Source organism: Ambystoma mexicanum, chromosome 2q (assembly GCF_040938575.1).
Source record: "Ambystoma mexicanum isolate Mex_15411 chromosome 2q, UKY_AmexF1_1, whole genome shotgun sequence".
NCBI classification, from domain to species: Eukaryota; Metazoa; Chordata; class Amphibia; order Caudata; family Ambystomatidae; genus Ambystoma; species Ambystoma mexicanum.
This window is the reverse complement of record NC_090924.1, coordinates 182259259-182284344: the sequence shown is the minus strand read 5'-3', so window position 1 is coordinate 182284344 and position 25086 is coordinate 182259259. Positions and strand designations below refer to the sequence as shown.

The following is a 25086-nucleotide window of genomic DNA, read 5'->3' as shown; positions in this document are numbered from 1 at the left end:
TTAGCAGCACCACCTATAATCCAAATTGAGTGCATTAGAGTTCTGATAGAGTAGAGTACTGAATCTGATAGGGAGAAATAGCATTAGATGGACACAAAACTTGCAGGTGTTGTTTGGGTATTTTCCCACCCATTTACTGCCTATGACCATTCTAATCCCTATGGCCATCCCACCCGGTTCCTGCCCCTCCCCGACCAAAACACCTTCTGATGAAAACTCTTTGAGCTTGCATTAATCAAGCCTTAATGGCCAGGGGGATAGCTCAGAGGCAGCACATTTGTCTTGGAAGCAAGACAACGCAGAGCAACACAGGTTCGAATTCTGGCCCTAGCTTTGAGACTTGTCTCGGGTATTAAGCTTGTTATAAGCTAATTCATTAATTATACCTTTCCATTAAACCTTGCTTTTTTTTTCTCCAAAGCAGTCTTATGAGAGTTAATGACTTAATTGGAGGTGTAATACAAATGCCTTAACCAGGTTTGCCTTAATCCACTTAATTCATAAGCCCCATGTGGTCCTTCACTGAAGTCTGGTTAAAAACAAGAGTTGGCAAAGCCAACAGTGTTGGCTTGTGTATAAGTATAGAGCATTTACCAGGCACTGCAATTTGATGCCCTGGAACTCACACCATCTTGCACCTGCTACCATCAATATCCAGTTAATACCACGGTAGCAGTGCCTGGCAACTGTCTTTCCCAGGCCTAGACATGGGCCCAACGTGTTGGCATTGCCAATGCTTGTTTTATTTTCATTCTGAGATATATTTTCTGGATTTATGATGGGAAGCACAGGCTGACAGTCCCAGAATGGAAAGAAAAAATCATGACAGGTCAAGCAGCTCACAAATGGAATGAGGAATGTTGGCATGACCTGTGCACTTTGCCAAATAATGGAATTACTCCCCAGCAGATCAACGAACATGCTTTGCACATCTGCATTATTATCATTATCTATGCCATTGTTAAGTCAGCAAAATCAGGGCACTTAAGAACCATTCAATTCACATGAATATAGCAAATACCCGGTGCACGTATTACAGGGACTCTACATATAATGACAGGCAGTGCATTTACTAACAATTATTGGAGAAAAAAACCCTTTCCTTGGGGTAGTACACACATGACTGATTAGGGGTTGGAACACGTGGATGTAAAAAATTGGTACCCAGTGATAGCAGCTGTTACCCCTTAAGGTCCCCTGGCTACCTGTCGCACTGTATGTGACCCCTGGCACGATGGCTCTCACTCTAGGATTGAACATGTTTGCCATTGCTCTGAGAAAAGCACAGCTGAACTTAGATGAGTCTTTATGGTTTTGGCACTCTGAGTGCAGTCCATTATTATTATTATTATTATTATTATTATTATTATTATTATTATTATTATTATTAATCAGGCTGTATTTGTACACTGTGAGTGTGTGTGCACACTTATGTGTGTGGGCGTTTGTGTGTGTGTGTATGTGCAAGAGCGACATGTTTCAGGAAGCGTGCAACCTCTTGTAAACCATGGCGGTAGCTCAGTGAGTTTAGCTATGTCATGTTATTGGGATTGAATGCTGAACATCTCTGGGATTTGAATGGTCTCCGTGCACTCTGGCAGATCTCAAAGAGAAAGGAGTGGGTTAGGTGAGTGGGGAGAGAAGTAAAATGACAGCCAGGTTTGAGGTTCTGTTACGTTCAGACGGGAATCGCCCGGAGCTCTGCATGCAGGTCTATTTCTAAGTGGGGACCCTTGTGTGCACATAGAGAGGAAATGGTTTGAATCTTGTACATCCTCTGAGAAACTGGCCTGCCGCTTGGTCCAAAAGGCAATACCAACTCTCTGTCCTCACTATGAAGAGAGCTCACATCGAAGCTCACATCTCTTCTGCTGGAGCCTCCCTCTGGAACAGCCTCCCTGCCTCTCTGAAACTTGAGCAGAACCATCTCTGGTTCCAGAAGCATCTCAAGACATTCCTCTTTGCTTCTGCATTCTCTCTTCCTCTTCCCTGATGATCACCTGTCTGATATTGCACTGGTCACCTGGCTACCCTCTGAACTTCGGGTCCAGGTCTCTGGCCGCACAGTTACACACCTGCACTGCCTCCTGGCATTCCTTGCACTTGGGTCTGTATCTGCAACCCTACAGTCACGTTGCCTGCACTTATCAGACACTTGTTGTCTGTACTTAATCACTGCGCTGCCACCTGCTGGCCGCAATAATTGTTTTGATACTGTGTCCTGCACTTACCCTTCCTCCCCTTCCCCTGGCACTTTTCCCCGTCCCTCTCCCCTGCACTTGCGCAATATCAGTGTCGCCAACCCTAGTAAGATCGTTGTCTTTGTCCTCCCTTTCTTTCCCCTCCCTCGCCTCCTCTCGCCTTGAAACACTTGTGTATAGGCACGTTATAAATGTCATATCATATCACGCATGGCAGGAGCTGTGATATCTAAGATGATCATAAAGGTGTAGCATACTGTTGAGTGATGTCTGTTGGGAGGGATATCTACTGTCGACAAACAAGCATTATTCAGTTGCTGTGTTTGAATGGCTTTTATGTTTATGCATATAGTCTGTCCCAGTGATATCACAAGGGTAACATTATGTATAGTGAGGCTCCCTCGGACAACATCAGGCAAGTAATTTCACTTGTGCTACCCCTGATATTTTGATGAATTGACATCCGTATTGGAACAGTTTGTCAAAGCTATGCATATATAATAGTGAGATCTTTGCAGACCTGTGCCTGCTAACATTATACTACCAGGTGAGTAAAGGTTTCATTTTCCCGGGGTGGAGGTGGCAGTGGGCAATATTTCAGGATGTCTCATTGTAAGTATGGGGACATTTTCGCAGTTGGCCTTTCCCAGGGGGTGTGGGGATGGAGGAGAATGGAGGAGAGGCGTACTCACCACCCCTATATAATAATACAATTTATAGTGGGATTTGATATCAGTGAATCCTTGCCTGTCTTGTTAAAGCTGTATTAGCATGCAAATGTATAACAAAAGCAACATATAATACATTCACAGATGGATTGAGGAGGTGGATAGACAGCAATAGAGTACACACATTGGGCCTCATTCAGACTCTGCCGGTCCGGAAACAAGGGTGCTGTTAAGCTTAACGGCACCATTGTTTCCGGAAAGCATATTAGAGGTCTGCCTGCTGGAGCAGCCGTACCCAACAGGTGTGATCCTGCTGTGCACAGCGGCCACGGTAGGCAGACCAGTCACAGAAGCACCAGCACTGTTAGCAACAGCAGCGGGGAGTGGGGATTAACGAAATTGCCGGCATCTGCCTTCCCAGCCGCCGCACTTGGAATAGTCTGGTGGCACCGGGAAATCAGGCGCTGGTAATTATTAACGGGTCCAGTGGAAAACCGCCGGTCGCATCGGCAGGGTTACTGCCGGACACGTAATGAGCCCCATTGTGTTTAAATGTAAGTACAAATGGGTTTCTACAAATACTGCGACTTAAACTTTTTGCCTATACCGAATACGGCGCCTTTGCATCATACTAAAATCCCAACCCCCATTACACTGATTAATGATAGAGGGGATTGCAGTGGTGTCCTCCACTCCCACTAGTCAGAGTAATGGGGCTCAGGAGTTGTGTGGGTGTCCCCTGCATCCTTCAGATGGTTGCGAGGGACAATAAAGAGAAAAGTTTTAAAAAACAAAAAAAGAAAAAAGGACCCTGCAGCGCCAGTTCAGACCCACGTTAGTGGGACAAAACTGATGCCTCAGGGATACAGTGCAGACGGCGGGACACTTCTGTGTGTGCCACCGAAAAAGTAAATGGGTTGGGGGAGGCAGGAAAGGGGGATGCAGGCCACAGTGATGTATGTGATCACTGCGTCGCGCTATAACGGAAGTCAGCTTTCAGCTTTTTGAAAGTCGACATTATGGGCGGCAGCGTGATCACAATGATCCAGTACAAATGACAAAATGTGTTAAATAACAGCTGAACCTGGTCATATTGTTCTCTTTATGACATACATAGCGTTAAAGTACATGATCATGCAAAAGTCTATGGTAGATTACAGTTATAACATTTCTATGATATTATTGAATACACGCTAAACATCAATGATCAGTTGCACTGAGATCAGAGCGTGTATGCATCGATCATTTTAGGCTAAGGCAAACAACATGCCAGTCTGGGAAGTCTCATCAAATCTTACCTTCAATTTGTTCCGCTGTGAATTCAATCTGCAAACCAAATTTAAAAAAGCAAAGTTTAGTATCCAGAAAAGTGATTCTCAAGTTCAATGGAAACAGTTATTCAAATTGTTTTAATGTATTTTAACACTCGTAGTGCATGGTGATTTAAACCTGTTTCATATGCTTGCATCACGTTTCGAGAACATATTTTATTTAGTAAGTGAGGCTGCACAAAGGTCATGGATCTTAAGATAGTAAATGTGTGGTTAGAAATCAATACAATTGAATACAAATTGCAGGCTCTGCCTTTTACCACACCACTAAGCCAAGCATAGCAGACACGAAAAAAAAAACAGTGATAGCAATTCATTGAGTTCTCTGCCAAATGAGGCAGTATTAAAGGGACACTGAGTTAAGTCGGCTGAGGAGGTCTGGGATCCCTTGCAGATCATGAAGAGTGTGGGTATGCTTCGGCTGAACATTGGCAGAGCTTCAGGTTTTGCTTTCCTGAGGTTTTAACTTTTTATCCATGTGCAAACACCGATAAGCACCTGCATGCTTGTCAGAAAGCTAAAGGTGAAGATGGGTTTTCAAAATATGAACGTTTTTCCAAACTCCACATATAAATAGAGTTGTCCAAGTCGATTTACATTCAAAGATCTAATGACTTTGGAAACACTATAGAACAACGACACAATGGAACACGTCCCCAAACATGTCAAAGTAAAAGCTGCCTCTTGTGACATTAATCCAACATTGAGTCCATGGAGTGCACTAAATGGAAGTTAAATTAACTTACTTCAAGAATTATGAAATGGTGACCAATGAAAACTCCAGAAGGAAAAAAAGAAGAAATAAAAAAGAAAAGCAAAAAAAAAAAAGAAGTTGAGCAAAAGACAGCAGGAAGAATTCCAGTCGCCCATGACTAAAACAATCATGGTGAATACACCCTCACACAAAGGGGGCAAGGGGTGGTCAACTGGGGGAAGAACACTATATGAATGTGTTATCTGACATCTGAAATCTGAAAATATGAATGTGTTAGGAAGAAAGGCAACCCTTTTGCCCACTGTGTGACTCCCCTGTCACTTGTTGATTGATTTTGTGATGCTCTATTTTATTTAAGTAAGCTCCATCCAGGCCCCTCTGGGCACATTACTCTTTTCTATAAGTGGGTCTTTGGCGATGTAGATGTGTTCTTTTGGATGTGTTTTGTGCACACTGAACTTGCATAACTTCGGCCAACTGCTTGAACTCAAAACCAGAGCAATGGATCCTTCAGACATACCGTCTTGGGTGTCACTGCTGCTAACCCTTCTTTTGCCCATGGAATTGTGCAGCAGTTCCCTGGTACCATCTCCTGGCATGGACACTTCCAGTGGCATGTATTGATGCACTTTGATCTAAACACAACCTGTGACCTGCCAGTTGCTAATCTATGGCAAAAACCATAACCTCTCCAACTTCTCTTTCAGGCACCCCACCCTGTAAACTTGGAGTCCATGCTACACTGATGTAGAGAGGCAGATGTATACGTCATCTCTAGTGCCTGCCCCCTCACCTACATCATACTGTAATAACAGTAAGAGAGCACTGTTTGTAACACCAGGTATCGGCCCTATACCACATCGAAGATACGAGAGACATTATTTATCTAGAGAACTGTATCAAATGTACCCTCGCACTGATGTTGTGTAAGGATGTCTACATACATCAATGGACATATAAGAGCTATAAGAGAAATCATACCAGAGCAGAGTGACATCATGAAGACTAGACACACAGACGCACTGAAACGATGCACAAATACTTGACAAATAGAGATGTATTTGAAGTAATAAGAGAAACATGTATGCAGAGACAAAGAAATCATATTCATTGAGAAGATTAGTGAGTAGAGGATCAATAAATGTATATACGTAGAAATAAGAAATATAGACGGTTGCTGCAGAAGAAAACAAAATGTAATTGGAGCGCCCATGAAGAAAAAATGTCCGTCGGACTCAAGTTAAGAATGACCAAAGTACCGCAGAGACGGACCAAGGCTGCAGACCTGAAACGTGGTGGAAAACAGCTTTGTCCCAGGAATAAAGAAAGTTTGTTGCTCTGGGATCAAGGATGTAACTTCAAGAACTAATTGTAAGGCATAATGGGAGTCAAAGAGGATAAGCTATGTACACAAGGCAAATTTCTCTGAGAGTAGTAATGAAGAAAACATTTTCAAGTGCCAAATATTAAACAATTAAAGACGGAGAAAGCATACGTGAGATGGAATAACAAAGTCTCCAGAGGTTGAGAGGAGTAATAGCACCCTGTATAATTGAATTAAATAGCATCAAATAAAAGGTTGAAATGGAAAAATTGTGCTCGCCTCACACATAATCCAAGACACGAAAACAAGGCCTAATCATTAGGCCATAACTGAATTAAAAGATTAATTAAAAAGAAGCCTTGGCTTGAGGCTTAACTGATGAGAGATGGTAGGCTAATTGACCATATGGGTTGTAGTCTGACTTTATTCCCTGCATCTGGGTTTTATTTTGCTCATGTGCTGCTGAGCAGAAAGTCCAAGGTAGGGAGAGAATGCCAACCAATCACAAGAACCTATGTAGCAGTGTACTATACAATGTTGCAGCAGCCAATCCACTGTTGTTATTCTGTAATAATCTGTATTATACATATTTAGAGGTATTCTGAGGCGTGCTTACCAGATAAGGGGCAGACAATTATGTTACTGACACCTAAACAATATACAGGTATATATAATCCCTTAACCAATCCCTCCACCCGATAGGTTTTTACTATTTGACACATAGGATGACATCATAGCTGATGAACATCGAAGTATAAAACTTTTGTATGATTGAAAAAGCACAGAGTGTGTAAGCTGCAATTTGTTTGTTCACCAGTTTCCCTACTTTATTTGAGCTGATAATAAAGTAATAGTTTGCCATATTCTTTGAGTCTTTCCAGGTATTTTTGGTCTGAGATGGTTTTTTGGTAATCCCATTTGCCACTTGGAACTCTCCAGGTGCCACTGCACACTTGCCGGATTTATTCATATGGATCTCCCATTGGGGGATCGCTTTATTTGTCTAGTCTTCTTTGTTTTGTAATTTGTGGCTCTGGGTCTTTACTTGCAGACTTTGCTCATCCAGGTGACGCCTCTCTGAAATCTCCAACACAGAATGCTGGGGAATCATTCTTAGGGTCATGATCCCTTCTGTTGTCTCTGCCCTTTATCATTCTTAGGGTCCTTTTGGGGCACCTACCTCTCATTACATCTCATGTGAAGACCTTTTACTTATCTGTACTTACCTTCATTGGCATGAACAGGGACACTTAATTCTCTTGGACAATTGTAATATTGCAGGTGAGCATCACCAACACACGTGTTGACTTATTGAACATTCGTGCCTGCCTGTTGGTCAAATATTTCACAGTTCTTGAATATTCTTAAAAGATTATTATTACTTGCCTTTATTATGTAAAGCCATTATTTTACTCAACCTTCATGTGAACAAGACGTATTTGCAGATAAAGTGTGTAGACCTTATGTTACTGGGAGTTTATCAGAGGGATTACTGTACTTTTAAAGCATCCGCCGCTCTCTGAAGATTAGCCTTGACTGCTTGGCCGTACTACCTAATTGAGAATCCGAAAAAACTCAAAGGCAGCATCCCTCAAATCACCATAGGGTGACACATCTGGGACTCTTGAAACAAACCAGGAGAGAAATCCTTCTCACAGAACAATAAACTATGACAACTGATATATTAAACTAGTTAAAAGGCAGTCAACTTGCCATAATCTTTGAAATCTACAGCAAGATCAATATGCAAATAAAATGGTGGCTTACGATTGTGAAGAGAATTAGTATACGTGAAATAATTGTTGATTTCCTTCAGGAATTACAATTGCATGTTCTCAGAGCTCTGCTGTAAGCATCTCTCAATATCTGGGCCATGGGGATGGCTCAGGAGAAATGTGTTTGTCCTGAAAACAGAACAACACTGGTTTGAATCATGGTTCCGCGCTTAGAGACTGGTCTACCATATTAAGTTCTTTGTGATTAATAAATTACTCTGGCACACGTTCTTCTTTCCTTATGTATAAAAATTACCAATGTACCTTCTAGATATCCAAGTGATCCTAACAAGGCCGAACAATGTACAATGAGAAAACAATTATATTCTCATCAAAATGGGTTAGATCCTAATGTATCTCCGTCCAGCTTGTCGACTGAAACCACGCGATATGAAACATTTTGAAAAAACAAGTCCAGAAAGCTATTGGAAATATACATCATAGTTTCGAAGACATTGGTATTTGCCTGACACATATCTCTTCATTCCTCTCCCTGCCTCCAGTCGCCCCCACTCCTTTCACTTCCACTCCAGGCCGAGCACATGAATGGCAACACTCATCTCCCCGCTCAATCACTCCTCCTATGACTGCAGTGGAAAAGGAGGCAGGACTAGCATTGTAACATGGTAGCCATATTTTTTTATAGTTCTCTTTTTAACTTGAAAAACTGCCCCTGTGCCAGTTCACACTATTAGCATCTTGGAAATCATGGTCTGATGCTAATAGCAATAACCCCCTTGGAGTGGGGCATTATAGGTTTGGTAACCGTGTTGGGACCCTTGTTAGGACCGGCACTTCTCTCAGCCTGTAACCAGATCATTAATGCCCCTACCGCGGGTCTAGGTGCATACATATTATATGATATTCAATATGTGTGATATCCATTCTGGATGGCAACATTACATTGTGGAATTAAGGGGCAATAAGAGAGTATTGGCAATAACCCATGGAATACTAACTCAAGAAGGCTGCCTTGGAGTGTTCTATCACATGACCTGCTCATACAAGGAGAAAGCTGTATTCTGAACTTTTTGCTAAATTGAAGAGTGGGGCATCACTGATGACACCCTATATGGCAAGACAGGCTGAATAATAATGTTTTGTAGGGTTGACAAGACCACTGCCAGTGATTTAGATTTTTTCCGAACCTTCCATTCATTGCGCTTCAATTTTAGTTAAGGACCAAACTTGGTTTGCCTATGTGTTTCCCCTTCTGTAATGGCTTGGCAGGCTGATTTCCCAAAGCAACTCTAGTGTGTAAGAATTATTCAAAATCCTCTATCCAACACTGTTCGGTTTTGTAATTTGGAAACTTGGCAAAGCTATAGTGTTAGTTAAATGCATAAGTGGACATAAAACCCATCTATTTATACATGAAAGCCATTGCTTATGTTTGATCCTCTAAAACTACATTTTAAACAAAATATGATTTGCTCATCTTGGTAGGAGTGTGCAATCTATTTTTTTTCTGTTTTTGTAACTGCAAGATTTTTGGAGTAGCCTCACACCTTATTACACACGACCTATATGTGTAAGCTTTCATAAGCTCCGGCAATGTATAGAAAGTGAAGAAACAACTTCAAAAGGTTAACATAAAGGTATAAATGCATAATGAAATACTTCTTTATGATCCCCACACAACATGTTAGGCACTGCAGAGAAGGTACAGAGGCCTATGGGCTCATGCCTGACAACTGTAATGTATTAGCAGACCCTTGGAAAGACAGGATCTAGGATCTCTTCGAGCCCTCTCCAGGTGGTATGAATTAATGATCCATGATTGTGGAAGTTTGTGTTGGCTGCACACTTATTGATGGCCATTTATGTTGACTATGTCCACTACACAGAGTTGACCAACTCTGTTTGCACTTCTCTGCGAATGGTCTCTCCTCACCGCAATTTTCCTCATTTCCAATAGGTGGCGGAAACGTGAGGGGTGAAATAAAGGCAACATTGCCTTTACTCTTCACTTTTCCACCATGTTATTGGAAAAGTCTAAAAGCTGTCTGCGAAGTGTGCTTTGTGGGCAGCATTGGCAACGGATTGCTATGGAATCGGCCTGATTTGATCAGGTGTCAATTTAAGGCAGGCATTAATGCCAGGATGAAAATACTTGCTGGCATTAATGTTCCCACATTTCTGTGGCAGAGCAAGAAATGGAGGCTGACGCGTTATGTCTGCCGCACTCCCTAATTGCACCATGCAAATTTAGCAAATTGAGAGGGATCAGAAAAACTACCAGTAGACACATTAACTGCCATTTTCCCTAGTTGCTTCACCTGGAAAATTACCCCCATTATATGTTTTACCAAATGATGTGGATTTTTGATCTTTTCTGTAGTTTCCAATTTCCGAGAGAAGATGGAGCACCTGCCCCCGGGCCTATTTCCCTAAGTGCTGCCATTTGCTGACAGCTGGTGTCCTTTGCTCACAGCCCCTTCTCTAAATGTTGTTCTCGACACTGCGAGCGCACAGTGTAAGCAGGAGTCAAGTTCTGCCAACGTGCTTGAACCCGACACCTTTTAAGCAACGGGGCTGTGAATGCGACGTTGGCTGCTGGTCGGAACGGTAGCAAGGCAGGAGCTTTCCTAGAGTGAGCCGGGGTTTATTCTGGATAAAATGCGTAGGCAGCCTGCTAGTGCCTGCCAACACCAGGGAGTAATTGTTCCCACGCAGCGGTGAAAGGGAAAGGGAACGGCATACGTTTTTATTACGTTTTTCACATGAAATGCAACCCTATTATATGTCTGGGCGGTTTTATTGACACTTATGACTGGTTTTATGTGCTGCACATGCCCTGTCCTCTCTCTCTCTCACACACACACACACAGACGCCACCTGGTTCCAGTTTCCTCGAGTTGTTGGGAGGCATGCCTTCTGTCCCTGTGTGCTGATGCCTCATCATAACGTGGCTTCTTCTGTGGTCAGCTCTGGAAATTGGCAGACGTAAGCTACGCAGATGGCCATGCCTCTAAAGTCATGGCGAGAGACCATGTTATTTTTCATACTGCTGCATTTCTCAGCGTTGATTTTAACAAAGATCTGAACTGCACACCAGAAAGTGAAGCATGTTGCAAAAGCACATGGTGGGTGGCTTGCCGTGCAGCGCGGTGCCCTTCAAAATCCTTCTTCTCAACTTTGGCGCCCACCCACCTAGCCGAGTCTAGGTCCTGGCCATCCGTGCCTCAAATTCTAGGATCCCAAGTGTTCCTTGCTACTAGCAACCCTGCCCTTCTCTCTCATCCACCCCTTTACCCACATTGGATGCTGTCCCTGAAACGGCGTACCCCAACTATGGTTCAGGACTTCAAGACTGCTTTAAATAAGCCACCCCTCACTTTTGGCAGGTGACCTTGAGATGAACCGTGGCAACATGCCCTCCCTGAATGTCCACCCCTCCCCATGTACATAATTGTATATTTTGTATTTGCTTTCCTATGACTTTCTTTTCACTCTGTGCTGTCCCCATTTCATGTCCAGCAGAGAGGGTTAACATACTGCATCATAGTAAGAGGGAGCTGGGGTAATGGCAGATAGCAAGTTCCATTGTTTTCATGGTGGAAGGAGTTCCTAATGGAGTCACAGGGGGTCATTACAAGTGAGTCGGTCTGGAATTAAGGTGCCGGTAACAATGTTACAGGCACCTTTCCCGGACCGGCTCACTCAGTGCTTGGCAGTAGGAGCTGTGAACTACTGGCAGGCCTGACCTGCCGGTAGTTCAGGCCCCTACTGGCAGATCATTCACTGAAGCTCCGGCACAATTAACAATGGTGCCGATGCTTCAGCGGTTCTCATCCTATAGAGTCCTATGGGACTGGGAACTTACCGTTCTGCCGCCGCATGTGATATCGCGGTGGCGGAAATGGTAAGCCGAAATTGCCGGTAAGCTGCTTATAGTACCAGGCTACCGTCTCTATATTTCTGAGAGTACAGTGGCCGACGGTGCTGTTAGTCCTAGCCCTGTGGTCTTGTCTGGGGGGCTGGGATTCCAGACAGACAATGCTCACAGGGATTGGGCTGCAGGGTCTGCACCCACACTTACTTCAAACTCGAGGGTCGAGACCCAGACCCTTCCTCCATTCCGCCATGGTCTCCCCCAGTGGTGGTGGACATGGAATGAAAGTAGTACGCTCCACTTTCCATTATTATATACCAGTTCTTGTAATGTGTTAGGGGGATGCTGCTGGATTGTTCCTCAGGCACGGATATGCTTTTACACTGCTCCTTGAGGTATATCATGATTGACATCCTTCCACCTGGAAAAAGGCAAACACTCACTCCTTTTTAGCATCACTTGAGCATATTGCTCCCATGTGTTATAGACTGGTGAGAAGATAAGGTGCATCATTTGTAAAGGAAGTGGTCTACCGGTGACTGGTGGGCTCTCTCTCTCTCTCTCTCTTTCTCTCTCTCTCTCTCTCTGTCTATATATATATATATATATATATATATATATATATATATATATATATATATATATATATATAGTCTTATTCCAAACCTTTTACGTGACCAGACCAAAACGTGTGTGATTTTGTGCACTCCATGTCCCCGTCCTGTGCCTCATTTCCTTTGTCTGTGAAAATGCTACATTTTTACAAATAGCCTGAACACCCGTTTTAACATCTGGAAATGTAATTAATGTAAAGCCCTGTGGCATACACACACCCCATTATCACTCTACCAAGATCAGCAACAGTCACTGCAATACTGATTTGTTCGATCTAATGGGACCCAGCGGAATTGGAAGTAACCCCACCAGCAAATCAATATACCCTTTTAAAATAATGTCACAGACACCTTCTGCCTCCAATTGCTACTCTGCTAGTTGACCTTCTGTAATATCCCAAAAGCAATCCCATTCCCTATCCCCAAATATCAAAACCATCTCACTCGATTACCCTAGTGTCTTGCAGCCAACCGTTAATATAATCGTGTTGTGCTCTGAAGGGCGAAGTGAAGCCCACCCGTTATATAATACATGCCACAAGGAGCTCTTCAAACTCCCATAATTGCTAAAAGTGCCACTTTTAGCAGAGATCAGAATTGAGGGGAGCTGTGAGCTATTTAGCTCCTGCATGTAGCCCAGGAGCACGTGGTTAGCTTGACAACAATGCATCCAGGAGCTCCTTCTGGCTCCCCAGGTCAACTGATGCCTACCAAGCACATCTATGTCAATTTACCTGTGTGTGTTTGGGACAATCTATAAACAAACATTACCACTCATCTGTACAACATTAAAAGCACAAGGGGTCATAAATAATGGCCACAATTAGGTTTTTACATCTTATAGATTTACAGTTGTTAGATTTGCACGTACTAGCTCCTTATCCCACTAAGGAAGCTCCTGGCCACTGGTTAATGCTGGACAACAAGGAGATGCTTTTAGCTCCTGCTTAGCCAGTCTCAATTTCGATCCCTGCTATTAGTCTCATGTTCAACTTAATAAAAGACAGAGAAGAAACCCTCTTCAATCCTGGCTTACAGTTCTAATGGCCACAACAAGTTATGTTAATAGCAGCAATCCCCAATTGTGTGGCACATTGTTTTACTCAAAATCGTCTGCTTTTAGTTTCCTCAAGTCACTAGAAATTCAAGCTCATGACGACATGCACCAGTGGTTTACGGTGACGTCTAGGTTTTCTAAGACCTGGTGAATTTGAGCCCTGGCATTCAAACAAAGTATGCGCTTGAAATAATTCCACATAATTGGGCCCATTGACCACACTTGTGAAGTCATGTGGAAATGTTAAAGGCGGCTTAAGTACCAAAGAGGCCCAGGGGTTGCCACCACATGCAATCATTTCAGATGTAGGCCTCTGTAACTATATACTACAGTCTAAGGAAAACAGTGGGTGAATGTGGGTTCAATCAGTGGAACGTTCATTTCAGCTTCTATGATCCGACGTGTCTTGAATTCAAAATCCCAGTATTTTCCCATTGATCACAACTGTGCTTAATTAATTTGGAGGTATTAACGTCTTAAGTCGTGTCCTCTAATTCAAATATTCCAAGGGCCTTATTTACAAAAATGTTTTAACACAGAAATGTCCCAGTGAAAACATGTTTGTTAATCATGCCCTTAATGGGTTTTTTTTGATCACCAGAGTAATCTACCTGAAACTCTGCATTCATCTCTCAACAATAAACTGACCTGGCACTATTTACATTGCTTAATCAAATCATGTTGTTGTCGTGTAAGATGGTATGATAGGTCACATAGGTTTATGATGCCTACAACCTGAAGCCCTGCAGGGCAGACTCATCCTTTCATCTCCGGTTAATAGAGTGAGCCTCAATGATTTTAATAATACTAACCCTTGTCAGCTACAGCACTACAAAAACCTAAGAGAGAAACAATGAGCTGCTCTTTCATCTGGGATGTGGAGCGTCTCCATTGACTTGCGAGCATAATAGACGTCTTTATTGGAAGGCAAAAGGGGCTCTTGCCCCGAGCCTCTGCCTTGGGGAGGGGGAGCACAAGGCTTCTGGATCCAAAGAACCCCATGCCAGGATATTTGATCACGTGCTGCTGAGGCTCTAAACCTCTTGCCTTACTGTTGTCAAACAAAACATGCATTCTGCTCCGATCAATTCATCCTGCAATACTTTCTGTGTTCACTGTGGTAGACATAGGTTGTGTGTACAGTACAGCACAGCTCCCGTAGCATTCTCTCCTTTCTGGGGGTTACATTAATCATGTGCACTAGCCAACATTGAAATGCATATTGATACATTTGAGTGATGTGCTAGTTCATAATATAACTCAGTGTATTAAGCAATCATTGCAGAGCTTTTTATTTACATGCAAGAATACATTTGCATCTCCTCCCCTTACTTTCTTCTATGCACTTACTCTATCAGAATTGTCCCCGGACCTAGTATGATAGCAACCTAGTCTGTCTCCTGCTCCCTCCCCTTACTGGTTTTTCCTCCCCAGCCTCCCTCCAGCACTATCTGAAATGTCGTCAGGCCTAGTACGGTAGTCGCCTGTCTGTTCCCATTTCCTTCCCACTCCCCCCCTCCCTTCCTTATCTATGTTTTAGCTCTTGCGCTATCTGAAATGTCGTCAAGCCGAGTACGATAGTTAATTTCACATCCTTACTGTTCATGGCCTGTAAGAATGTAATTGTTTTTTCCCTTGTTCCCTCCCTTGCCTTGAAGCGCTTTGAAACACATTGTGTAAAGGCGCTATATAAATAAACTATCATATCATATCATATCATTTCCAAAATTTCAGCAATGCCAACTCAGCCTGCCTTTTGAATGAAGTCGATAAACCTGCATGTATGTGTACTTCGTTATGTAGCACAACAAGTACTTTTATCAGAATGTACCTGCACCAGATAGTGGTTTCATTACAAAATGAACATCAAATCAATAAGATGAAGGTCTAGGGACTAAGTGGGGATGTAGGGGGCGGTGGCGGGGGGTAGCAAAACCTAGGCAGCCACCCCCATTGATAAACATCATGTATTAGTCTGGAGAGGTTATTAGGTATCTAGATTCAAGACTGAGGAACCAACGCATTCATGCTTGTATCCTGGCTTTGCCAGCAGAGGATAACGTGTTCATGGCCAAATCATTCTATATCACTGGGAAGGTTTGCCGTCTCACATGCTAGTAGTATCATTTAGCCTATTACCTGATATTTCTGTTCATGTGGCCCATTTGAATCAAAGGGGTTCTAGACAGGTGAGAGCAGACAAGAATCACAGGCCTCTGGCAAGGATATTTAAAGGGCTATGTATTTGTCACAAAAAAGGGTTTGTTGTTTTGACAATTCAAAGGTTCTATTGCACATCATAAATAGCAACCCACATGCCAATACTTTGGGTCTACTTAAAGCTTTAAAATACAAAAGAAAAACCCAGAAGATTACATTAATCTAGATATGCTACTATGTGTATACTTCCCATGGACATGGAGACAAAAATGCCAGAATCATTACCCTTTTCAATAAAAATGCTTTTGTAACGTTTTGTTTTTTAGAATTGTCATGTTGGGTTATGGGATTTGTGTACTTTCCAAGTCCTTTCCATGAACAGAGTTTATTTTAGTTCATGGTAAGAAGTGGAAAAGAAAGAAGTGATGAGCAGAAATGACAGTTTCAATGCAAAACCCAGCTTTGCCTCTTAACGAATGTGTGTTCCTGGGCTCTTCATTTAATCTTGTATTGCCCAACCTGTCAAAATTGTCACTCCCTAAACCTCTCAACATTTTTACCTCTTCAGTGTAATTTCGTTCTCAGAGTATAATCTTCAAAATGTCATCACTCACTGTCTGTAGTGTTGCTTCATCTATAATTATAGTAATAATTTGTATATGGCACACCACAGCCGCTTGCTACTATGCTTCATAATAGAAACATCACTTGAAAACCATGTCCCTCTTCAAATCTGTCTGGATATGGACACCTTGGTAGTAGCTTCAAATCTTCATTGTTAATCTATGCTAAGTTATGTGTAGCTTTCTCATTGCTTCCAATTGGTCTCCTGTATCCATGCTTTAGAACCTTTGCATTTGGAAGAAAGGTAATCTGAATCTTCTGTCTATTCTGCATTAAGTGCACCTTTTTCATACAATATGTGTCCTACATTTATACTACAGCCCGTGTACCTTCCTACTTATGCTACAACAAAAGAGCGCTTTTCATGGACTGCTAATGTTGAACTTCAACTTCTTTATGTTTTTTTTTTAATTTCTTTTATTGATTTTATGCAAACAAAACAACAAAAACCGAGCAAGCAGCATAATCATAATAGTTTAATTACACATCAAGTTATCGTAATCACTGCTCCCATTATCCCTCCCTCCCCTCGTGAGCCTATTTGTCAATCCCTTTCAATGTTTGGCACATGCGGCCAGGTTTCGTTCTCTTCTGAGTCTGTTGGATCTGATATTACTCCAAACAATTCTGTTATTAGCGTTATCCAAGCCAACAGGGTGCCCGCCTCCCCTTCATCAGCCCGGCTACTCGCTTCTTGCCATGCCACCGTTTCAGCTTCCACCCATTTCTGCAAGTCCTTCCAGCGTACATCCACCTTAGGTTTGTGGCATTTCTTCCACCCCATGGCGATCCTAAGTTTCGCAAGCACATACGCCAGATTTCTCAGTTTCTCAATATGCTTGAGTTTCCGTGGCCTAGGGAACCCACCCAGTAAGCAGGCACAGGCCGTGTCTGTGACAAGAGTAACCCCTTTATCAGCCAGTTTCTGCGCCACTTCTCCCCAGTAGCATCTAATAATCGGGCACGACCAAAACATATGTATCATGTCAGCGTTTTCCAGGTTACATTTAGGACACACTTGTATTCCAGCGTTTCGGAACTTGGATATCCTCAAGGGGGTCATGCATGCCCTATGCGTTACATACAGCTGTATTTGTTTTAATCTGGCATTTCTAGACACTTTTTTGTGGTAACCCAGGGCACGCTCCCATACCCCGTCCTCCATCGGGGCCCCCACTTCCTCCTCCCAGTCCAGTCTCAGATGTGTCAAATCTTTCCCCGCCTTAGCCATCACCATCTCATACAGTCTCGAGATCTCATGACCTCCTTCGGATATATTATATATTGTTTCCAAAACTGCATCTGGTTCTTCTATCAAAACTGTCTCTGGCCAGGTGTTCTTAATCATCCGCACCAATCTAATGTACGTGACATATTGGCCCGTGTGTAGCCCCGCCTCTTCGTTGAGTTCTATAAACTCCTTAATGGATCCCTCTTGCTAAACATCGCCTAGCATTGCCAGCCCCACTGATTCCCAGTAGGTCCTAACAATCGCCCTCAGCTGATCATCCCCTCCTGTCAAAGCAACCAGCGGTATCTGCGGGAGGTTCAACTTCTTTATGTTATTGTTATAAATACAGCAAGAATGACGAGAATTAGTGGACTGAGGTGGGGGTTTCAAGTGACTTTGCACTAGTGAAAAGTGTTTTTGCACTGCCGACACAAACCCTGATTCATGGAACTGTGCAAAGTGTAATTTTGCAGTGCAAAGTCCGGGCAAAGTCATGTTGTACTGCACGCATGACTATGCACTGCCCTTGCACAGATTTTGCAGTGCAAAACAAGACTTTGCACAGTTCCATGCATCAGGGTTTGTGTTGGCAGTGCAAAGTCACTTTTCAGCAGTGCAAAATGACTGCAAACTGTGCAAATAATTCCATCAATGGTAAGAGTCAAACTAGAGCAAAGTCAGAACAAATTCAATTATGTGGTATCCTCATTCCACATTGCCCACAACATGAGATCCATATCTGCTGTCCTTCTTCTCAATAATGCAAGGCACATACCTAGTGCTTTCCCTCCCCCACACAATAAAACAAAATCCCACTCTGCCATCTAACTCCTCACCTCCCACAACACAAGACTGATTCAGACCTTCCGGCAGCACCACCTCACAAAAAAGAAAACCCATTCATGATGGCATGTCTCCCCACCGCCCACAGCATAAAATGCATAGTAGGCATACTGCATTTTTGACCCCTTAACACAAACTGTTTTACCTCCCAACCAAATGTATTTTAATATTTTTATTTTTGATGAATTCATTTGCCCCCTATTTTCCAACTTGGTGGAGGCTTGAGAAGGGAGGGTCAGGGCAAGCAATTTCCTGGGAACATTTCAGCCAAATATGTATATTATAGGGTGGCTAATGGTTAAGGTGAATCCTTTGTACAAAGATGTTCCTTTCTAGTGCTGATAACATCTCACTCGCTGGATGGATTTAGATGACATTTTCCATGTGAAAAGATTGTCACTGCCCCTAAGTTGGGGCATTGTATGGCTAGTGAGCCTGTTTCGGTAAGAACATTTTCAGCTTGTCGGGGGAATACCGAGGGGAATCTCATGAGAGTACTGCGGCAATTCCGCAAGATGTGCTTGGTTAAGAAACTGCATCACATGAACTGAAGAGTGATGGGGGTACGGGGAGAGGGTCAGGTAGGCAAACAACAATTTGGGGGTGGGAGGACCAAGAAGAAAGGTGGGGGGCACATGGTGAGGCTGGGGAATGGCCAATATACTACTGTATGAATCGGAATTGATTTCCAGGGAAATTATCATGGGAATAGAGAGTGGGGGGAAAAAAAACGCCTGCACTTGTCAGATCTATTTGACAAATGGGTTTTTATGCCACTCGGCCACAGCTATTGGGCACCAAAGAAACCTGTTAGTGCAGCATGTCCAGTGGCCATGGCCAAAGGCAATAAGTATTGGGCCCCAAAGAAACATATTGGTGCTATGTGTACAGTTTCCACGTTCAAAGGCCATAGCCATTGGCCATGGCTAGTTGGCCCCAAAGACACATATTGGTTCAACATGTACAGTGGCCACATCCAAAGGCCTCACCTAGTGGGCCTAAAAATAAGGTGTTGGTTCAACATGTACAGTGGCTATGGTCAAAGGCAATGGCTCCTTGTCCCCAAGAAAATATAGCATTACAAAGCCCTGCAGTTGTGCTTAGTGTAAGCATAATGATGTCATCATTGAAGTAAAGTATGACATAATTAGTGATGTCATCAGTGATGCCATCTGGTAGGTCATCATTGTGGTCATACACTACTCAACTGGGGGCACATGGTTAAGGTGGACTTGCTTGAAATGGGAGTGCTGAATTTCTGAGGTTTTGTTCAGTGAATTTGATACCTTAACTCTCTTAACTAATGTCATAACGTGACCAAGCGGTGTGAGCACCGCGAAACACGTTGTTTTTCTTTCTTCAAAAGTCAAAATGTTATCAAGCTGAAGCGCCCAATAAATGCTGGAAGGAATTGGAACAAAAGGGAAATAACTTGGGCATGAAGCTTTGACTTAATTTCCAGGACAGGTTTGGGGTTATTCTCTCCTGTAGTTTTTAAAATATTTGATGGTCAATATTCTGATGCAAAGCCTCCATATTTGTATTTTTTGCTTGAAGTAAGTGATTAATGTCGGTGTATTGGTGAAAAGCGAAAACAAAAAGTGCAAAAATAGCTATTTAAAGGAGGACAACATTTGAAATCACATCAGGCTAGAGGTGGGGAGAGAGAAAGCAAACATCATGTGAAGTTGGGGATTCGGAGGTGGTCTGGGGAGCCAGCTTCAGTTTGGCCGTTTTCACTTTATCAGGGGTATTCCTGGGGAATCTTGAGAGATTATCATGGTAATAAAGCAAGACACGCTCATGATCAAGAATGCATCACACTAAGCAAAGAGAGAAAGGGATTAATGGGAGAGGACAGGGAGGTGAAAATCAACTGAGGTGGGTGGTGTGACATAGAGAAATGGAAGGAGGTACATGGGGAGCACCTGTGAAAGAAACCTAGTGAATTCAAATAAACAGTGGGCACATCCTGACGCATCATTAGATCCTATGGGTCATGAACGGGCGGACGCCGAGTTAAGATTTTCATCACTTACCACATCTGCTGAATTTCAAAGATTTTGTTGCCTTGAATCTGATCACCTTAAATGTCCAAATCTAAGGCTGGTGTGGTACTTGAGCCTTTGGTTGAAGTTCTCTGGGCCAACGTAGAGGGTTTGCCACATGTCCACAATCCAGCCAATTGCATATCACACTGCATAACCCCATTAAAAAGAAACAGGAAGGTTTTGGGGGGCATGCAGCAGGAACGGTTTTACCACAGTGTGAGCCTGCAGTGCAATGAGAGAGCAAAGTCTAAACTGCATGTGAATGAAACAGAAGTGTCCAGCTATGAGTGTGGGGATTGGTGTGGAGACCAGAAAGGAGCGGAAAGCCAAAGAACAATGGAACCAAATCCAATCAAAAAAATAGATGCAACTGTGCACTAAGCATGATGCCCCTATCATTAAAAACAATGCTGACAGAGTTAGACTGTAGAGGAGCAGGTATACCTGAACTCCCGCCCCCTCACCACCGTCATAATGGAATAGCAGGAGAAGAATTGCATGTGGGACCCCGTGTGTTGTCCCTATAACGCATCACGTGTATGAGAGGCGTTATGCACTCAGGCAACCATATCAAATGTACCCACACCGCGAGAGAGTGGATGGATGTCTGCACACACCAGTGGATGTTATGGAGCATTGAGTGAAATCTCTATAAGGAGCAGAGTGATGTCATGAAGAAGATATATGACCATATGTTGAAACGATATGAACATATGAAAAGACAAGAGAAACATGCAGACCATCTAGTAGAAGAGACGCTTCAAGGTGCTAGAGCACAGGACCAATCTCACCAGAACTGGCCGAAGTAATGAAAGCAAGTGGTTAACACTAGTTTCTCAGGACACCAATAAAAAGCTGCTAAGGAGAACGAAAATCGACCTCGGAAGGATGAAAGCCTGAGTCAACATTGCATGCATTCGAACCTGCAACCTGCAGATCGCCGCAGGACGTTTCAAACTGCTTTACCGGAAAGCAACAAGACAAGGTGGTCTGATTAGACATATCATTAGATATATCATTAGATATATTAGATATATCATTTCTACTACAGGCTGACAAAGAATTGAAGGATAGCTCTGTGCTCCCTGAAGTGATTTACTTTGCATGCTTGGTGCCTTGCAAATCACCCATAAAACATATAAAAAATATCATAAAGAATACAACCCTACACATCTGGTGTAGCTAATGAACTATTGCTTCAGCTGTACTTTTTGGAAGTCACAGGGTGTCGCAACCATGAAAACCTAGAGTATAATGTTTAATAAATCCAAACGCACATGAACTTATATTAATTACCCTGTGCAATTCAAGTACATCTGTCAGGATTAAGGACGCAGCAGAGTGCAGTAAAAGTTTACTACTTAGGCTCAGAATGTAGTTAATTATTCCACCTGCATCCTGCAAAATCCTGTGAATGCGCATGAGGCTTGATCATAAAAAGGAGTGCAATACTGAGGCTTGAGAGGAATGCCATTTTCTCAATTTCTAGACTACAACGTTGCTTCCTGGTAGACCGTAGCCAGTCAACCAGGCTAACAGCACATGTAACTTTTTTCTTCGATGTGAAAAAAAACAAAAAAAAACAAAACGGTTGCATCAGCAGTAAAATGGCAATCATTTTTACAGACCAAGAATGGTGTCGGACAAAGCCCAAAAAATGTGGAAAGTAGCTCAAAACCAATATATATCTAAGGAACAGTATACCCAGCTTCCAAAGTACCTATTTGAGGCTGGCTTCCCCATGTCGTTGTCGATGTTGATTCAGATGGTGGAAAATACAAGAAATTTCTGGAACCCAAGGTCTGTGGGAGGACTCATAAATGCCTGTTTTTGCCAATTATTGCATAGAAGTGTGGAAATGTCGCCCAGTTTCTTGAGATAGATTGATGGGAAATCGGCCCACAGGCCACAAAAAGGAAAACACTCCCTGCTTGCAAAAAGTCAACCTATCGTCAAATTTGAATAAGGTCAGACTTGGAAAGATAGCCTTGGTTTCTGTTGTGTTGTGAGACTTCCAAACGGAAACTGCAAACTCCTCAGAATGAAACACATTGTACAGCGAAGCAGATGCCTCGTATGTGTGTGCTTACAAATGGACAAGTTCCGGAAAGAGAACTTTGCAAAAGAGAAGTTGACAAAACAGTTGGATGACAATTGGAAAACACACCTGTACATACACGATCTTGCACTTGCGCAAACTCATGCAGAAATCCCCGTCCCTGTGTGCCTTTGCTATAGTGGTGCTACATTGTACAGGGCGATATTGTACATAGTATTGTTAAATTGTACTAGAGAACACGTGTCACCTGCTTTGAGAATGTAATCTGTTTTATTTATTGCTGTACATTCGATGTATGGACACATTGCTACGCACTTAAAATACAAAGAAGCCCAAAACAAGTGGATCATGTTCATCATTTCCATTTTCCACCAGGACATGCGATCTATAGCACCAGAGTCGAAGACATTTCCTTCAGCACAACATTCTTAATTTTCACCACCCAGGGAACAACGCTGACTACTTCACTGAATAGAAAAGTGGTGTGCGTTGCAAAAATACCTTTAGACTATACGTATAATTCGATAGTTTTGTCAATTTAAATGTCTGATGTGTCACAGAGATAGGTTTTCCTTGTGTGAACCTCGCCTAATGGCTTAAAAACGTTTTTAGTTATTAAAACAATAGTACAACAAATGGGGGATCCTAGTGTTCATTACATTTGCTGTTTGACAAATATTTTGGCTCCCCACCCACCGATGCCCTGCCACCTCTGGACTCTCAACCTCCCTCAGTCTTTCTCTCTTCCTTATCACATCGGGCGAGGTCATTAGGGTTATCCTCGCTGTGAAGTGCTCCTCCAAACAGGTCTCCCCCTGTTCTTCCCGGACTATTCAGGAGAACATTTTCTACACTGCCCCTGCACTTGCTGATTTCTGCAATCACTCTCTTGATGCTGGGTCTTTCCCCTCTTCCCTCAAGCATTCTCTTGTCCGCCTCTCCTGAAAAAGCCTTTCATCAACTCCACCTGTCTGGCCAACTACCGCCCCATCTCCATCATTCCCTTCCTTGGGAAACTCCTGAAGAAGCTGGTGTTCCCCCAACTGGCCTAACATGTTGAGCTTGTTGCTTGCCTACATGCTCATCAATCTGGATTCCAAGCATCCAGAGGCACAGAAACTGCTCTTATGAACACACATGAAGAACTGCTCTCATCTCTTGACTCCAACTCTCACACTGTCCTCATTCTACTTGACCTCTCCTCTGCATTTGATATGGTCAACCACTCCATCTTCATAAAACAGCTCCATGATACCCTGGGTATTTCGGAGCGGCACTGGACTAGCTGACCTCCTTCCTCGCAGACTTTCCCTCCCAGGTCCTCCTGGGCTCTTCTCCTCTCATATCTCCACCTGTGGCCTCTAACCTCTCACCCTGGATCTTTAATGCATATCTTTCTCTGCTTGCTCACCTTATGTCCACTTTCTCCCCTCACTCCCAGTGTTATGCAGATGACACCTAACTCTTCTTCAAACTTCCCTCTGATGTTCTCCCTACTCCTTCTACCATTGCCGACTGCCTATCTGCTATCCAGTCCTGGTGTGCCTCCAATGATCTTTGTCTCAATGCCAGCAAAACTTTGATCCTTCCTATTGGGAATCCCACTCCCTCTGTCTTCTATTCACTCTGGCCCCCTCTATTGGCTCTCCCCCTTCTCCTGGATAGAAAGGCTGAAACCTTGCAGTCATCTTTGACTCCTCTCTCTCCTTTCGCCCTCACATTTTGGACCTTGCCAAGCAGGCCCACTTTAAACTCCACCTCTTCAGAGGTATCCTTCCTTTCCTCATCTTTCGCCAGAAGCTCAACGTCACTAGAGCTCTGGTACTCTCTATCCTAGACTACTGCAACAGCATCTTCCTTGTTCTACCCTCTTCCTCTCTCTGCCCTCTCCAGCTTGTATAGATAAGGGCTGCAAGACTTAACTTTGGCCTTAAGCCCAGGGACCGTATCTATCCAGCTCTAAAATCCCTTCACTGCCTCCCGGTTGCTGCAAACTCAAATCCCTCTGCATCATCCATAAGGCTGTCTGGGGCCCTGAACCAATCTATCTACAACTTATTCTCACAAAATAGTTTCCTTTCAGATATTTAAGCTCCTCTGGCTCCAACTCTCTGCGAGTCACATGCTTTTCTAAGCAGCAAGCTGGTGGCAGATCTCCATCCACAGCTGGCGCCATCCTCTGGAACAGCCTCACCCTTACTCTACATATTGAGCCAGATCTCCTCAAATTCCAGAAGAGCCTTAAGACTTCCCTCTTCACCTCCTCCTTGCCCTCCCACTCATGTGCTAATACCGAGTCTAATACAACAGTCGCTGAGATTGGTGGTATGGGACCTTATGTGTGCTCTGGGTCCCAGCCTTCCGCCAAATCACCCTCAGCCTTCTGCCCCTTCCAAGCACTTGCCTTTGGGCACCCACTGGCTTGTGTTGCCACAGGCTTTCACTTATTATTGGCAGGTTATCACTTCTGTACAAAGTGATCTCTGCCAAGCACCTACTGTTGCGCACTTCTAACTCCTTAGCACTTCCCCTTGTGGAATTGCGAACACTTACCCCCTCCCCTGTCCCGTCCCTCTCTCTCTCTCTCTCTGCACTTGC

The 25086-nt window shown here is 43.3% G+C and overlaps 1 protein-coding gene across 2 annotated transcripts in view; it reads right to left on the bottom strand.

Annotated features, from left to right (window-relative positions):
• MYL3 (myosin light chain 3) overlaps nucleotides 1–25086 on the bottom strand; it is a 169746-nt gene that overhangs the window by 112556 nt on the left and 32104 nt on the right. For both annotated transcript variants that reach the window (XM_069647094.1, XM_069647096.1), the window contains exon 2: nucleotides 4168–4195. In XM_069647094.1, the coding sequence (XP_069503195.1) occupies nucleotides 4168–4195 (28 nt within the window). The remainder of the gene's footprint in view (nucleotides 1–4167; nucleotides 4196–25086) is intronic.